This window comes from Gallus gallus, chromosome 21, assembly GCF_016699485.2.
Source record: "Gallus gallus isolate bGalGal1 chromosome 21, bGalGal1.mat.broiler.GRCg7b, whole genome shotgun sequence".
NCBI classification, from domain to species: Eukaryota; Metazoa; Chordata; class Aves; order Galliformes; family Phasianidae; genus Gallus; species Gallus gallus.
The window spans coordinates 6,344,285-6,359,999 of record NC_052552.1 but is presented as its reverse complement, the minus strand read 5'-3'; the positions used below and the strand labels follow the sequence as shown (position 1 = coordinate 6,359,999).

General features: G+C 49.6%; 2 protein-coding genes across 7 annotated transcripts in view; both read left to right on the top strand.

The window, feature by feature from the left end:
- Positions 1 to 11: 11 nt before the first annotated feature.
- On the top strand, positions 12 to 15,319 carry C1orf50 (C1orf50 homolog). The gene is made up of 5 exons (XM_040651422.2): positions 12 to 168; positions 1,102 to 1,188; positions 2,248 to 2,379; positions 3,069 to 7,449; positions 15,210 to 15,319. The coding sequence occupies exons 1-4, from the start codon at positions 31 to 33 to the stop codon at positions 3,249 to 3,251; spliced, it is 540 nt and encodes a 179-aa protein (XP_040507356.1). The 5' UTR covers positions 12 to 30; the 3' UTR covers positions 3,252 to 7,449; positions 15,210 to 15,319.
- Positions 7,284 to 15,715, top strand: part of CDC42 (cell division cycle 42) — a 21,263-nt gene continuing 12,831 nt past the window's right edge. For 2 of the 6 annotated variants that reach the window (XM_040651100.2, XM_015296827.4), the window contains exons 1-2: positions 7,284 to 7,355; positions 15,210 to 15,351. In XM_040651100.2, coding sequence (XP_040507034.1) covers positions 15,247 to 15,351 — 105 coding nt within the window. In that variant the 5' untranslated portion in view covers positions 7,284 to 7,355; positions 15,210 to 15,246. Of the gene's footprint in view, positions 7,572 to 15,209; positions 15,352 to 15,715 lie in introns of all 6 variants that reach the window. The other 4 variants (XM_015296826.4, XM_040651101.2, NM_205048.2 and 1 more) reach the window with 2 other exon arrangements.

Here is a 15,715-nt window from a genome sequence, read left to right as displayed (position 1 = left end):
CTCGAGCGGAAGGGGCGGGGCGAGGCGGCGATGGCGGCGGTAGGAGGGGAGGATGGCGGTGGTGGCGGTGCGGGCCTGGCTTTGGCCTTGGTTGAAGGCGGCGCCGGGCGGGCCGCCCGCATCGGGGACCCGGGGGATTTGGTGGCGCTGGCCCAGCAGGTGCAGCAGGTGAGGGCCGGACACGGTCCCCCGGCGAAGCGGCTTGGCCGGAGCTGAGGCCGTGCCGGCACCCGGTGTCCCGCTGTTCCCGGCAGCATCCCGAGACAGCACCGCCCCGTTGTCCCGCTCTGTGCCGGTGCCTTTCGCCGTGTCGTAGGGTCACAGAAAGGCTCGGGTTGGAGGAACCTTGCAGATCATCCAGCCCTGTCCTGTCTTCCTCCCCCACCACCCCAGGTGCTCCAGTGCCTCCCAGCGCTGTGTGGTGTTCTCCGGTGGTCCCACCATGGCTTCAGTGCCTCCCGGTGTTTGTTGCTGCTCTCCTCAGCGCATCCCTTTATGCCTCACTGTCCCTCTCAGTGTCTCCCTGCCCATCCCAGTGTCTCCCAGTATGTCCTGCTGCACCCTCCCTGTGCATCCCCGTATGCCCCATTGCCCCTGCTGTGTGCTGCTGCCTACCACCTTAGCAGAGGGTCACAGAGTGGTTCAGGGTGGAAGTGACGTTATAGATGCTCCAGTGGGTCTCAGTATTTCCTGCTACTCTCCCCAGTGCATCCTTGTATGCCCTGCTGTTCCCCTCAGTGCCTCCCTGCCCATCCCAGTGCCTCCTAGTATGTCCCCCTGCCCTTCTCTAGCCTCTCCAAACACCTCCCCATAGGTCCCTCTGCCTTCTCTCAGTGCATCCCACTCCTTTTTGGTCCACCTCTGTCCTGCTGTCCATCTCCTGCCCATTTGCCCCCCCTTGGTCTGTAGCTGTCACCCCGCTGTCTGGGGATGCTGTGGTGTCACCCCGCCAGGCTCAGAGTGCCAGGGGGCTCAGAGCTTCCTGTGCAGCTCATGTTAGACCTCTGTTAATGCAAGGCTGCAACCATTGCTTCCCCAGTGCGGAAATGTCCATAGGGCCCTGGTTGCCTTCGTCCTCATCAACCCCTGTGTCTCTTGCAGGCAGATGAGTTTGTTCGAGCCAACGCCTGCAACAAGCTGACTGTCATTGCTGAGCAGATCCGGTGCTTGCAGGAACAGGCTCGGAAGGTGAGGATGCATCCAGTGGCAGGAAGGAAACGAGGAGAAAGGTTTGCTTTTACTTGACTGCTAGGTATTTGGGAAAAACTGTGGTCTGGTTGTGAATCATTGCCTGAAGCCAAGTAGAGAAGATTCTGGGTGATGACAGCCAGGGTTCACTGTCTGGTATCAACTGGGGGCATGGGGGGTGTTTTGGGGGCTTTGCCTTATTCTGCATATCAGGGTGGGCTTCTGTCAGGTGCACTGAGACCTTTCAGAGGAGGGGTGGGAGCTGATGGTCAGCCCATAGCAGCTGGGATGTCACTTGTGACTGTGACAGAAAGCTCCTGTCACTGTAAGGTGTGCTCCCAGGAGGAGCTGGTGCAGCAGGGTGACAATGTGGCTCTGGTTGGTCACTCTGAGGTGAATCCAAGCCCTTGGGAGAAGATGAGCTTTGCTCTGAGGTTTGGGTGTGTCTCAGCTTTTGAGTTTGTCCCAGCTCAGTTGCCAGAGCAGTCGATCCTGGCTGTCAACCCACCAGTGCTCAGCTGTCCTCTTCCATTTTGTCTTCACCCCATGTGTGCGATCATAGAACCAAAAACAAGTTATGGAGTGAGAAAGGACCTACTGGTCACTGCCTGCTGTCATCAAGGCAATTATTGCATGTGGTTGTTAAGAGAAGCAGCTGGGGAGCTGAGTTCCCCTGTGCTTGCTGTGCCTTCCTCAGGTGACTTCAGCAGGGAAGTCCCCAGGGTCTGACTGTGTGTGGAGACCAGGAATGACTCCAGCCCATGGTGGGACCAGGGCAGAGGTGAACCTGGGGTGAAGAGTTTGCTGCTGTTTGGAGCTATCTGCACTTCTGTGGAGGGGTGCAGGAGTCCCAAAGTGCAGCTCAGCAGAGGAAACTTAAAGAAGAAAAATATCTCTTTGGAAAGCATCTGCTTCGTGGGGCAGGTGATGGGATGAAGCAAGAGTTGTGCTGGGAGAGCAGAGCCTTGTGGGCTCTGGCTGAGATGCAGAAGTGTACGTGTAAGTTATAAGAAGTAATCAGATATATTTCAAGTGTAGAAATTTTAAATTTGTTTTTAGGTCCTGGAAGATGCTAACAGGGATGCTGACCTGCACCACGTGGCCTGCAACTTAGTGAAGAAGCCCGGAAATGTTTACTACTTGTATAGGAGGGAGAGTGGCCAAAAGTACTTCTCCATGCTGTCTCCTAAGGTGCGTGGCAGCAGCCTCTGAGGAAGCAGAGAGGGGAAAAGACAGAATTTCTGGTACTTGGGCACTTCTGGAACTCAGACAAAAGTGCTGGCGTGATGGAGCCATTTACAGACCTGTGCTCAGTTGAGTTATCTGCTAGTCTAAGGGTGGGCAAGATCTTTGACAGGTAGACCTCAGTTCAGTCTCTGCCATTCTTTTTCTGAATGCAGCAAAATGCAGACCTGCCCTGAGCCTTCCCTGTCTGCTGTGGTTTCTGGCAGCAGTTTTCTCAGGTGCTTTAGCCCAGGGGTTGAGATGGCTTGCAGCTTGGTGTTTTTTTTCTATGGGAAATGAGGATGACTCTCCTTTTGAGTTAGTGTTGGAGGTGACTTCCTTGCAGGCCACCCATTCTCTAATGCACAGGGTGAAGACTTCAGAGAAAACAGCAATGAGCGAGGTAGAGGAGCTCTGCAGGGTGATTCTGTGTCCCCAGACCTCCCTGTGTCAGCAGCACTGTACTGTGCTTTGATTAGTCTGAGACTCAGGGTAGTTAATCTTATTTTTAGGTTAGAAAGTGGGACATCTGTGTAGCTGGGACTACCTTGAAGGTGGTGGGGCATGCCAGCCTGGGCAGGGAGACTGAGACTATCAGCACAACCTGGCTCCAAGGAAAACCCAGTAGTAATATATATCTGTCCTTTCTCTTCCAGGAGTGGGGGACCAGCCCCCATGAGTTTCTTGGTGCCTATAAGCTCCAGCATGACTTGTCCTGGACGCCTTTTGAGGACATTGAGCGACGAGATGCTGAAATGAACGTCTTAGACAAGCTGCTGAGCCGGCAGGCAGCGCTCCCCCCGTGTACAGAGCCCAACTTCCAGGGCCTCACCAAGTGATGCGAAGTGTTGTGGCCATACAGGACCTCTGAACTGAGCCAATGCCTGAGGACAGGCAGTGCCTGAGCGTTGCCAAAGGCAGGGCAAGGAAAGAGACCAAGGAATGATAATGCTGATGCTGCCAGTACTTGCTCTTTGCTTTAATAAGACTAATTCTGAATTCAGCCTTTCTGGATTTTCTAGTAATCAAGTAACTCATTTCTTTGTCTTATGCCAAGCTGTAACAAGAGGCAGATGATATCAGGTGGAGTAATTTCAAAAGGACTTGGGGCAAAAAGCAAATATGCTTGAGGCAGATTGATAGTGCTATAAAATATGTCCTACCCATCTGGCTCTGGCATACCCCAGTGGGACTGTGTGTGGCAGGTAGTGATTTCAGGTCTGGATTTTGGCCCTCATTATAACACACACGTTTAGGAAGCCCCGTGGCATGGGAAGAGTGGTCAGAATCACATGCAAAGAGGTCTGTTGTTCCTTGTTCCCTTTCTAGTGTGGATTTGTTCATCTTAAACCAAGTAGTGCTCCTCCTGGCTCTTGCTCTGCAGCAGAGGGGGTTTTGGTGCCCAGCTTGAGACCTGAAGATGGGGATGCTGCAGCTCTGGGTTCTCTCAGATCACCTTCAGCTCACCTGCATCTTGTCTGCACCCGGCTTCTCCTGCTGCAGTGCTGCCATCAGCCCAGCCCCATCCTACTGTGCTTCTATCTGGCTGGTGGAAATCTTCTCAGAGGCAGCATAGGATTTTTGAAGAAGCTTTTCCCAGAGCACCCTCCCTCCCTCACTTAGAGCACTGCAAATTAAAAGCAATGAAAGCAGTGTGTTGTTATTATTAGACCAGGGTATAATTAATTCCTTATCAAGTCACAAGTGCCTAATTTGGTAGTTGGTTTTTTTTTTTTTTTTTTTTGCATGTTTTATCACCCCAGGTCTTATTTAACTGCATGTTATTAAATCTTAACTTGGAAGGGAGAAAGTTAATTACTGCATGGGCTTTGCCATAGTGCTAATTACAGCAACATCAGAGACCTTCGTCTGTGATTTATGCTCCTCTGGGAAGAAGGTATTCCTGCCCCAGTTTTATCTGTTTCCCATCATTGAGAACTGTAAGCTGATGTACAGACACAAGGGGACTAGGATGATGTCTGCTGCCTCTGTCCTTTGCAGCTTATGATTTCTTACGTTGGACTTTGACAGGATTTCACTTCTCCAGCAAAGCCTTCTGACCCTCTGTGCCCTGTAGCTCTCTGCTGCCCTGCTGCAGTTCCTTTGGGTGCCAGCGCTTGCAGCTTGAATGACAGCTGTGTGTCACGGAGGGCTGGTGCTCTGTGCCAGCATGTTTCTGCTGGGTAGAGGGATCCTCTGTTCAGTGAACAGAAATGCCTCTTCTAGCCTCCTGCCACCCTGCTCTTTAGAGGCTTGCTGTAACCTACTTCTCCATCCTAACCATGTGCTGCCCATCTTGCAGAGTCCTCTCTGTCCATTCTGCATCCCCAACAAGCAATGGGCTTGCAGCAAGTGCGGCATATCCAGCATTGCATTGTGGTGCTTTCTGTGCTGCAGGCAGGGAGATAAGGCAGAGGCTCCACTGCAGAGCTGAGTGACCCATCCTGTGTAAAATAGGCAGGGATGGAGCTGGTGACAGAAAGGTGAAAGGTGCTGAACAGCAGCCTCCTGCAGCACTTACAGCTGAGAATGCAATTCTGCTCCAGCATCACGTCTCTGTAATGTATTTATTGCAAGAGAACAGAGGAGACAGTGCTGGCAAAACCACTGGTGGAGGGTTCCCTGAATGCCTCTGGGGTTTTGAGTGCCTCTGCTTGGCTCAGCCTGTCCTGAGCCCTTTCCTTAATGTGTTTTTGGATCGATAGGGTGGGAATTTCATCAGGAACAAGGCACCAAACAGCAGCTGGGAGGAGTCAGTGAGATGCAACACTATAGAGGAGAGGTCTGGGCTGTCCATGGGTGAGGAGTCGGCCTCTGCTTGCTCCTACACGCTTCTCACACCTTCCATTTGGGTGGATGCATGCCCTCTTCTCAGATGAACAAACCTTTGGGTGAGGACTGGACGAGGCAGCAGATGTTTGTGACTCATTGCAGAAAACACCACTGAAGGTGTGTGATTCCGTGAGTCTGGGGAAATTTTTCATGTGGCTTAAATCATAGCAAGGAACAACGGGGCTTTGAAAAAGAGCCCTGTTTGCCTCTCCAGCCACTGCTGTTTCTGAGGGTACACCAGGCTGCATTCACCGGGAGGGAAGGAAACCAGGAGCTGTTTCATCTGCTGTACAAAAAGGTTAAAAATCAGTCTCCTCCTTTGAGGCCTTTGTTTCCATTCGCAGTCACATCTACATGCACCCAAGTTTAATTTAATGCTGTTCCATCTGAGGTCGCTGGCGTTGAAGAGCTAATCCATGTGCAAGCTGAGAATGGACTCAGTGACACGGGAAGTTCTGCACTGAGGTGTTTTCTATGTAAACCTGATTGCAACAAGGAGCAGAGCTCTGCAAACAGCCCTTCCTCCTTGTGAAACAGTGCTGCTGCACTCAGCAGAGGTGGCACAGTGCAGCTTGCTGGCTCTGGAAGCGGTGGCTGTGGGTAGGTATGCACCCAGTTATGGTATTTCATAAAGATTTCTCTCCCCTTGCTCTTCGATGAGCACTCGGGGCAGTAGTGGATGTGAAGCCGATGGCTTGCTCCAGAAGCCCCAGGGATGGACAGTCTCTGTGGGAGATGTGCTTCTGACACCATTAGTGCCCGGCAGAGTGGTTTTGCTCATGTCTGGCTGTGCAGATACCCGCTCCCTGGAGCTGATGTTCGCTGCCATGAGCCCCGTTGTCTTTCGATCCCGAGAGATGAGTTTAATAATGACTTGATGGGACTGAGGGTACAGGAGACATCTCCCTGACACACCAAAAGCATTACAGCACCTTTGGATTGTTACGTTCTGAGGGCACAGAACCGGGGCTGGGCAAACTCAGAGAAGGGGCAGAGGGGTTTTCAGCCTCATCAGAAGGTTTTCAGCTGCCCACTGCAGGGCAGCACCTCAGGCTTCCTGCTGCTAACACTCTGCCTTCCTGAGCTGCACAACAAGCCCAGCAGGTCTTCCTGGCTTTTAAGAATTCAATTGATCCGCCCTCCGGGGCAGAACCTTTCCCTGCCCCCTCCCCCTTTGCAGCTCCACGCTGTTCCCTCGGGCTCTGTCACTGTCGCCAGGGAGCAGATCCAAAGTTGGGGAGTAAACTCCTTAACTCCAGTGTGGTGTTATTGGGGAGGCGTTCTTTATTTACGCCGCTGGATGAGCGAGGGGATACCTTCACCGCAACCGCACAGATCTTGAACAAAAGGCCTTCAGCTTAAATACATTTCTTGTCTTACGTATGCAAAAGGTTTCCTGGTCAGTGCATGCATATTCAATAACATTCAGTATAACGTGGCGTCCCACCTCCTTGCACACGCTCAGTGGTTTGGAGTGGGGGGTCTCAGGACCCTCGGAGATGAAGTGAGCAGTCTTCTTCTCCATGACCACGCGCTGCCCTCCTCTTGTTTGTATCCAGGTGGGCAGTTTCACAGTGTTATACTGGAAAGGGCCCCCACACTGTCTTAGATAACAACAATACAACGGGCTTCTCGAGGAGATAAAGGATGATTTGCTTAGCATTATCTAGTTTCGTGAAAGCAAGTATTGTTAAGTATGTTTAACGTCAGACCCGGTGTATTTTCCTTAGCATTGGCTCGTTTAGAGGCATCAGTGGAGCACCGGACACAGCTGCTCAGGGGAGCGGCGGAGTCCCCAGCCCTGGGGGTACTTAAGGGACGCGTGGACACGGCAGTACGGACGAGGCTTAGCGTTGCAGTGGTAGCGCTGGGTGACGCCACGCGCTGAGCTCAGCACTCTTTTCCAACCTAAACGGCCCCACCGCTCCGAGCCGAGGAAGGCGGAAGCGCGCTCCCAGGGCACGCGCGTGGCCCTCGCCTTCCTGCGCGATGACGTCACCAGCACAGTGCCCCGCCCAGCGCTGCGTGATGACGTCACCGGCAGCGTGCCCCTGCGCCTGAAGCCGAGGAGACCCCGCAGCGAGCCGCCAACGCCCGGCGGAGACTCTGAGGTGAGCGGTCGCGCCGGAGCGGGGCGGGAGCGCTGTGCGGGTTGCACTCCGCCTCGGCACCGTGCTCCCACGGCGCAGTGGGAAGGGCGGAGGGGTAGGCGAGCCGGGCCCGGAGCCGGCCGTGTGGGTGCCGCGCTCCCTGGGGCTGCGGTGTGTGTTTGTGTGTGGGGCCTCCCCACCGCTGGGCCGGGGCTGTTGGCGCAGAGCGGGGCTGAGGTGTGTGTGTGGGGGGGAGCGCGGCCTTCTCGGCCCGGCCCGGCTCGGCTCGGCTCGGCGCGGCCTCCCCCTGTGCCCCGCTCCCAGCGCCGCGGGGCGGGGGCCGGCCTGGCCGCGCTCGGCAGGAAGCGGTGGGCCCTCCGGCTGCGAGCACTGCGGTGCCGCCCGGTCGCCCTCGGGAGGAGGGGAAGCCGGAGGTCGGGTGCCGCAGGTTGGGCCTCTGGTTCTTCCGGGAGCGACGCCCAGCTCCGAAGTAGTTCCGAGGCGCAGCTCGGGTGTGGGCTTTGCTTTAGGCACCGCGAAACGCTTCCTGCCCTCTCCTCCTCCCGAGAAAGAGCTGGGAGGCGCTCCCCGGCTTTTGTCTCGCCCAGGTGCTGGGTCATCCACCGTCTGTAGCCGTGGATGGTTGGTGCTTGGAGGGTTGCTGTGGATGGGCATTTGTCTTTCATTTTTGAGGTCTCCGACATGAGATATATGAAGTGTGGCATATTTTAACGCCTCTTCCATAATCACTTTTCTTGGAAGCGGATGAAACTTGGAAACTGGTGGCAACAGTGGGATGCTCTGCCCAGGTCGTTGTGAAACCTGTGCTTGGGAGAGCTGGGGATGGTGCCTACCCCATCTGCCTGGGTGCTGCAGAGCCAGCACTGCTCTGCTACTGTCATCTGACTGAGCACCACAAAGGCAAGGCCTGGATGAGAGGCCGTGATAGATGTGCAGGCAAAAGTAGTTCTGTCTGACCATCTGTGATTGTATCTGTTTGTGTTTCTTCTGCCCTCGAGGAAGAGGTGCTGGCTGGCTGGCTTTATTCAAAATGTTGAATTGGAGCACCCCGAACGGCCTTTTTTTAGAAGAGTAATTAAAACCCAGGTCAAGCTTCTAGTGTTACTGATGGGAGTGAGGCAGCAAAGCACTTGGAGCTTGGCTCTGCTGGTTAACAAGTTATTCTTGCACAGAAACAAGTTTAGATAGAAAGCCTTTGTATTCAGGTGCCTATACATGAAAAATGTGTTGTTCTGGCTTGTAAATGGGTGCTTGTTATTGTAAGATGATGGGGCAGACATTGTAGACAAATATTCATCTGAAGCAGGTAATGCAGGCGTGCGTAAGACTTGAATCAATATGTCTAATATGTTAATATGTTTAATATTGTTAATTGTGAAATGATTCTTTGTTCAGTCTGTTTACTGCTTATATGCTTCAGTAATAAGGAGGAAAAACATTTTTAAGTCTTAGCGAGGAATAAAACTGCTGTGATGCAGGATAAAACACGTTTGCAGTTTGCCAGCATGTTTTAGACAAATTTAAATCATTAGATCTGCGTGTTTTGAACTTGGTTATTCATGAGCTGTGCCTGACGCTTTCAGTTCATTATATATCTTGCTTTGGAATTGTTTGCTGCGGACTGATGGCCAGGTGGAAGTTTGTTGTGTTGTTACTGTTAAACAGAAAAGTTCTGAAGGCCCCAGGTACCAGAAGTATCTTTAGATAGTTAAGAACAATGGAGGTGGTTTTCTTTTAATACTGAAAAGATGGCTACTAAATGGAAATGGAGCCCATCTGACACCTGTCAGGATTTTCTTGATGAGACTGTAACTGTGCTTTTGCTTTCCCATGAAACATAAGATAAGTTGGTGTTGAGTGCAGCGCAGTGTTTACTAATCCCGATAAGAAAGCTCCTTCTTGTTGAAATGCAATTGTTGTACTGAAATACATTTCCAAGTCTTATGAGCGCAGGCAGCTGGGGACATCTTAATTGAAATCTTTTCGGAAGTTATCTGTGGCACTACAGGCTTCAAAGTTAATACAGCACATTGATGTAGTTGGGTTCCAGCTTTGCTTCAGGCTTCAGAGAACTTGTATGATATGCTGAATATGCATCACTGCAGTTTTGGTTATCTGTTTCACACTGAGTGCTCACAGCTTTTAAGTCACCTACAGCCTTGCACACCTCAGCCCCCTCAGTCCTCTGCCTGCTTGCTGTGGTCATCCCAGCTTTGACTCTGTCCATAGGCTTGATGATGAATTGCAGCCATCCAAGCTTCTACTGCAATTGCCCTTCCAGAGGAATTGAGGGGGATGCAGTTATCCTCACGCTTGATGCTCAGTTTCTGAGGAAAAAAAACCAACAAAGATGGAGGTGCTGTTGCATTAAATGGAAGCGATGTGGGTTTCTAGTACTCTAGCAGCAGCTCTCCTTACACACTTAGTGCATTGTAGGCTTTTGCCATGGCTCCTGTCACCCCATTATGCTGGAATGCATGTGAAACAGTATTGTTAGGATTTAACATATAACGAAAAGCAGTGAAATGCTTCTGCCTGCATGAAGGTAAGTGGCTAAAGTGACCAAAAGGCAAAAGAAGTGACAGAAATTGCATTAAGGCAAGATGTCTCTGGGTTCCAATGGTAGTTCCTTTAACACTAACGTGGGGCGAAAGCATTGAGTTTGTGTGGGGGAGGGGGGAAAAACTTTTAAAAATGACATTCTATTTTTAAGTTGTTTTGCTGCTGATTTACCCCATTTCTTTTGAATGGTAAGGCATAATTCCCAGCATCCTCTTGTCTCATGAGAAGGAAGAATGTGAGGCTGGCACCAGCTGTGCCAGTTAGCTCCTTGTTTGCTGAGTGCAGGGCAAGCTCTGCTACTTTACCTCTGGCTTCAGCTGCTTTTATTAGGAACACCAAGGTAGATGAGCATCAATGAGAAGTCTCTTCTGGAATGTTATTCTCAGCAAGGCATCATCTCTTCAGTCCTCAGCAGTCTTGTTGATAGGCCTGACATAAGCACGCTGCTTCCTCAGACAGTGTTGGGGCAGTTTGTATGCATGGAGCACCAGCAACTGAGCCATGCACTGAGTGCTGCAGCTGATGTGCACGTAGGGTGGCTGCCCTTATGCAAAAATGCTCACCAAAGTAGCTGTGCTGCTGCCAGTGTCAGTTGTAGCACTTTTAAATGTGTCTGGCTATAGGGAGGGGAGCTGAGCATGGGAGCTCATGTGCCCAGTGATGAGTAGTTAGTTATGCAAACAGGAGCAGAGGTACAGCTTGCATCTTTATGCAGCGTGAAGCTAAGCAAATACAAATAGGACTGCTTTACATGGTATAAGAGCACTGAACAGAATTTCATTGCACGATAGGGTTGAGCAGCTGCCTGTGGGCTGTGAGAGTTAGTGGAGAGTAAAAACTCAAGACTAAAAAAGGAGGACTTAATATAAGCACCTGTACTTCTCGGGGTTTAGTATGGGATGACATCCTCTGTCTTCTGTTGAGTTCATGTGAAGGTGGTTGCTTTGAGGTCTGAGTGGGACAGGCTGCAGTCAGCAGATGGAAACCGTGCTGTGCCCACTGAGTCATGCTCTGCTTGACCAGGCTTGTTTTGAATTTAGGGCTGTGCAATGGCATGGCTGCTGACTGTCTTTCATTTTTTCCTCTTAAGTAGTAGAACTTGAAAGGTGTTAATGCTGGTAGTAGTTTTAAGTTCAGACTTCTAAAATTCTCCCACTCAGCTGTATTCACTTATCTTGTGTACGCCTTCACTTCATCAGCTTGTTGTGATGAGCCCTTCTGCAGTACTCTCGGGTAGCTGTCAGTTCTTACAAAGTTACAAAAAGTTGCATTAAGCATGGAAAACATCAGTTGATCTCTAAGAGCTGCATTTTGAGGTGACACCTTGAGCTTCTCCCTTGGTATTTCATAGTAACTCGTCCAGAAAAAGTTACTTCAAAACCATGGAGACTTTGGATAGATAAGCTTTGTCAAGGGGCAGACTTGAAGTATATGTCTGGGATCTCCTATTGCCCCTGTATTGAACACATGGTTCCGTAATAATAACAGATACACCCCAGGCCAATGTTGTTCATGCAGTGGCACAGTGCTCCTCCATCTGTGCTGGTGGTCCCATCCCTCTGGATGCTTCTGCTGGAGCATTTCCATCTCGGGGTGTGGGCAGGTGGGAGGTGGCACTTCCAGTTACTTCACTGCACATTGAGAGCTTCTCACCAAGCCTCTGGGTGACGGTGGGGGTTGGATCTCCACCAGAATTCTTGTGGTTGCCTTGATAGTGCTTTGTAGTGCAGCTGCTCTTTTGGCTGCTGAGACAACTTCTGTTTAAAACCAAGAGTTGCACCTCATGGAGTGTAAGTTTTGAGACTGGATTTAAGGGCTGGCTGAACTGTTAGTGACAGCTCAAAGAAGTCCTCAGAATATATAGTTCTTTCAAGGTCTTTAACTGTTGTGGTACAGGATTGTTTCTTAAGTCAGTCCCTCCTGTTCTTTGCAGGTTTTGCCTTAAACTTGATCACTTGCTGTGTTCTGAAGGAGTGCAGCTGTGTGCCAGTTTGTATTTTGTCAGACTTTTTTTTTTTCAGCTGTGTTTGGGGAAATTAAACCCCCAAACCTTGAACTCAGCTTGTTTGGGATACCTTGTGTGCCTGCAGTAATCTGAGCTATGGGCGAGATGGGAAGGTAACCTTGGCACCAAGTGGTTTAAAATGTAATCAAGCCTTTCAAGCTCATGAAGTGGCACATCTGCTGCTTCTCTGCTCGGCTGCTTCTGGGGTGAGGTCTGCTCCATGAAGAAGGCTCCTGGGAAGCTGAAAGGTAGGCTTTGGTCTGGAAACTTTAGCTTGCTTCAGTACTCCTGCAGAGGAAGATGCTGGCTGTGGTAATGCTGCTCTTCAGACCAGTTCTGACTTCTGTGCCTGCTAATCTTTCTGGAGTTCAGCCCTTAATCTGTGGGTGTTTTGCACCGTGTGCTCACAGCAGAGGGAACACTGAGAGCTCCGAGGTCTTTTAATGACTGTTGATGGTGGTTTGTGATCTGCACAGAGAAGTGGTGTGTTGTATGATCACTTCTGGGGTGGTGTTTGCTGGGCTGGGTTTATAACGCAGGCGTGCAATTGGGATCTTCTCCATTTCATGCTCTGTTTTTTCCTCTCTGATGAGGAAAACCTCCTAGTAGCTGATTATATTCCTTTGATACCCCTGATCTGGGAGACTTCTCACTGTGGCAGGCTGGGTGAGCTTAGGTTTGTGTGTCAGTGGTGCATGCTGAGGAGCATCACAAAATGGTTCTTAGCTGTCAGCTGGCAGCTTGCAGCAAGCTGCGTTAGCCGGAGGGTGATGAAATGGCAGTGGCTTCAGTGCTGTGTGAAGAGGAAGCCGTGGTGCTGCCATGGCTTGACAGGAAGCTTGTACAGGATGTGCAGGCAGATTTGACAGTGTGGCTTCCTTTGCCTTAGAAGAAGGTACGCATTTTAACCTGAAAACAGACATCAGTAGGTTAAGAATAAAAGGAATCTTAACGAGCTGGAGGACTTGCAGTTTCTACAGCATTTAAACTGCTTGTATGGAGAGAGTGAAAGCAAAATGGCTTGTGCTTCTCATTTCAGAAGGGAACATTGATTGTATGTGAAGATTGACAGCGTCTCACTAATGCTTCAGTCAGTGATGCTGCACTTCAGGTGCTTGTTGTTAGAATGGGGGAAGGAGGCTTTCCTGAGAGGGGCTGTGGCTGTCAGTGGGTGCCCCATACATGGGAGGCTGTATCCTCACATAGGATTTCTTCAGCCTTTTGTGATCTGCAGTGTCTTCTGGTGTGTGTTCAGGCCTGCAGTGAGAATGTATGAAACTCTGCATTTTCCTTGGTGTGTGCATATAATCCCCCTTTGGTGGTTCAGTTAATTCTCCATCCTAACGCTTGCATTTGCTAGCTGCTTCTAGGGAATAACTCCAAAGGAAGATCACTTGTCTTTCATGGAAGTGTAACCAAGTAAATAAAACTGACATGTGGGCTGTTCTGGTCTGCACTAAGGCCATCTGATTGATTTGACACAATGTACCAGGCTTTGTAATCCACAATTGCCAGAGATCTCATTTCTTGGGATATTCTTGAGTTCTGTGAGATCCCCTTTGAAATTGCATGTTGGATGGGATCAAACTGAACAGCTATTAGAAGTGCAGTCACTTAATGTGTTCTTTACTGAAATGCTTTTCTTTTTTCCTTTGATTAGAATACGAAGATTTGGAGAATGAAATGAATTCAGGTTTAAAAAAAAGCCTTATTGAGCAGAACTAACTCCAATGGCATTATATTCCTGGACTTTATCAGCTTTCTTGTTTAGACTTGACCGCAAGGCTCCTAATTATGTGTCTCAGTATACTTACTGCTCTCAAACTGGGATGACTTCAGTGCTTTCCACTCTTGTTTCAGTTCCCTCTGGTATTTAAAACTACTATCTAGTCCTGCTGGGTGCCCAGTATGTAGACTTGCTGTTAATGGGCGCTTTGTGAGGAGGAAACAAACCTTGTAACTTTTCCTTCCTTTGTTAGCATTCCCTTTGGGGATGAGTTATTCTGCAGTCCTATCTCATGCTGGACTATTCATATTTTTCACATCACAACTTGATGCATGCATCTTCATATGTTTTCCTGTGGCAGAGTGGATTCCAGGATAGTACATCCCAGCTCCCTAACAAGGACCTTGTTTTCAGCTGTGTTTTGTGCTGAATGGGTCCCATTTTCATGTGCAGTCATTATGTTGATGGAGTCGATCTCTCAGTGCACAAGGCAGAGCGGTGAGGTGAGACTGCATCCTGAGGTGCTTGTATTCCACAGCCTGGTGGAGGGTATCTCCGTAAGCAAATCCTTTCTGTTTGTGTAAATAATATGGAAATATCTGAAAGTATTGGAAGCTTTGCCACTAGACTTGCTGGGGTTAGGATTTCATGCTTGTATATGGTAACATGACTGAAGGCTTGGTAATTTTGCTCATTAGAGTAATAGCTTAATGAGGGGTGGCTGTGCCTGGCTCTGGAGGTAGTCAACTTAGGTTTGGAGGAAGTATTGGTGGAAAGTACCCGTTTAGTTACAGTGCTCAAATCTGTACAGGGGCAGCACTGAAGTAGTTGGCTGCATCATGGCTCTGTAGCATCTGGAGAGTAATGGATTCCTCTGGAACTGGGTGCCCTGCAGAGCTCCTCCATTCTGTTAGCCACTTCTGAGTGGGGATCAAGGCGCACGTTAAGTGGCAGCTGTAACATGAAGATTACAGAGCTTGCCTTTGAAAAAGCAGCACACGCTTCTGTCTGTACCTGCTTATTTTTATCCTGTAAACTATTTTTAGAACTCATGCTGTTGCATTTCCTTGGTAAGAACTCCTGGGAGATATGTTACTTAGCAGCTATGAAGACCCAAGTTCGCACTTCCATTTTTCAGTGCATGTAAGGCTGGGTGCTTTTGTGCATCAGAAATAGACTGAAAGGCATAGAGACCTTTTCTGCCCAGCTCTTGGTAATCAGGAAAAAAATATGCTGTATTTTAGAGTGACTTAACTTACCTGATTTTTTTTTTTTCCCAGTGTGAGAAGTGACTGTGCCAAACTTAGCCTTTGCTGGTATTTAGCAGTGGTGTGCAATGCTAAGGCTAGCTATATGGAAGAATTTGCATGTATGAAAATGAATGTCCTTTGTGTGTGATGGAGTGACTGCATCAGCCGCTTCATGTAGGAATACCTTCCTGCGAGATCCCAGTACATCCTGTTAGTGGCTTGGGCTCCAACTGAAGCTCACTAATGGCATATACTGCAATCTAGGGGGAATGGAAAACCTAAATTTCTTTTTTTTTCTTTTTTCCTTTCAGGTTCACGTTGGAGTTGATACTGTAGCAGACTTCAGCTATGCAGACGATTAAGTGTGTAGTTGTGGGTGATGGTGCTGTTGGTAAAACCTGTCTCTTAATTTCTTACACAACAAATAAATTTCCATCGGAATACGTACCAACGGTGAGTGTGAGAATGGCTCCAGTTGTTCTTGGGGCATGGCGGGTTGTGCAGCATGAGTTTCCTTCCTAACAAAGTTGTATGGCATGAACACCTTAATATCTGTACCTTTAGCTTGTTGCAGGATAATACACCATGGAGAAGTAGTGCTGAGTCTGTTATGTTGCTGCTACTGATCCTTGCTATCGCCTGGTAGTGCTGGGATTCTCTCCCTGTATGCAGTCTGTTCCTGCTGCTTGACTGCTTTGTAGGATCTTGGCTGCTGTTTGTTGATGGCCACCAGCTGGATTTTGTGAATCAGGTTATGTGCAGTTGCTAGAAGTGCAGAGTGGAGGGCAGGCAGCAGGAACACCTTACCTCCAGCTTG

Coding starts and splice junctions, on each gene's coding strand:
- C1orf50 (XM_040651422.2), top strand. CDS start 31: ATGGCGGCGGTAGGAGGGGAGGATGGCGGTGGTGGCGGTGCGGGCCTG. Junction 1,189..2,247: donor TGCAGGAACAGGCTCGGAAG/GTGAGGATGCAT, acceptor ATTTGTTTTTAG/GTCCTGGAAGATGCTAACAG. Junction 2,380..3,068: donor TCTCCATGCTGTCTCCTAAG/GTGCGTGGCAGC, acceptor TTTCTCTTCCAG/GAGTGGGGGACCAGCCCCCA.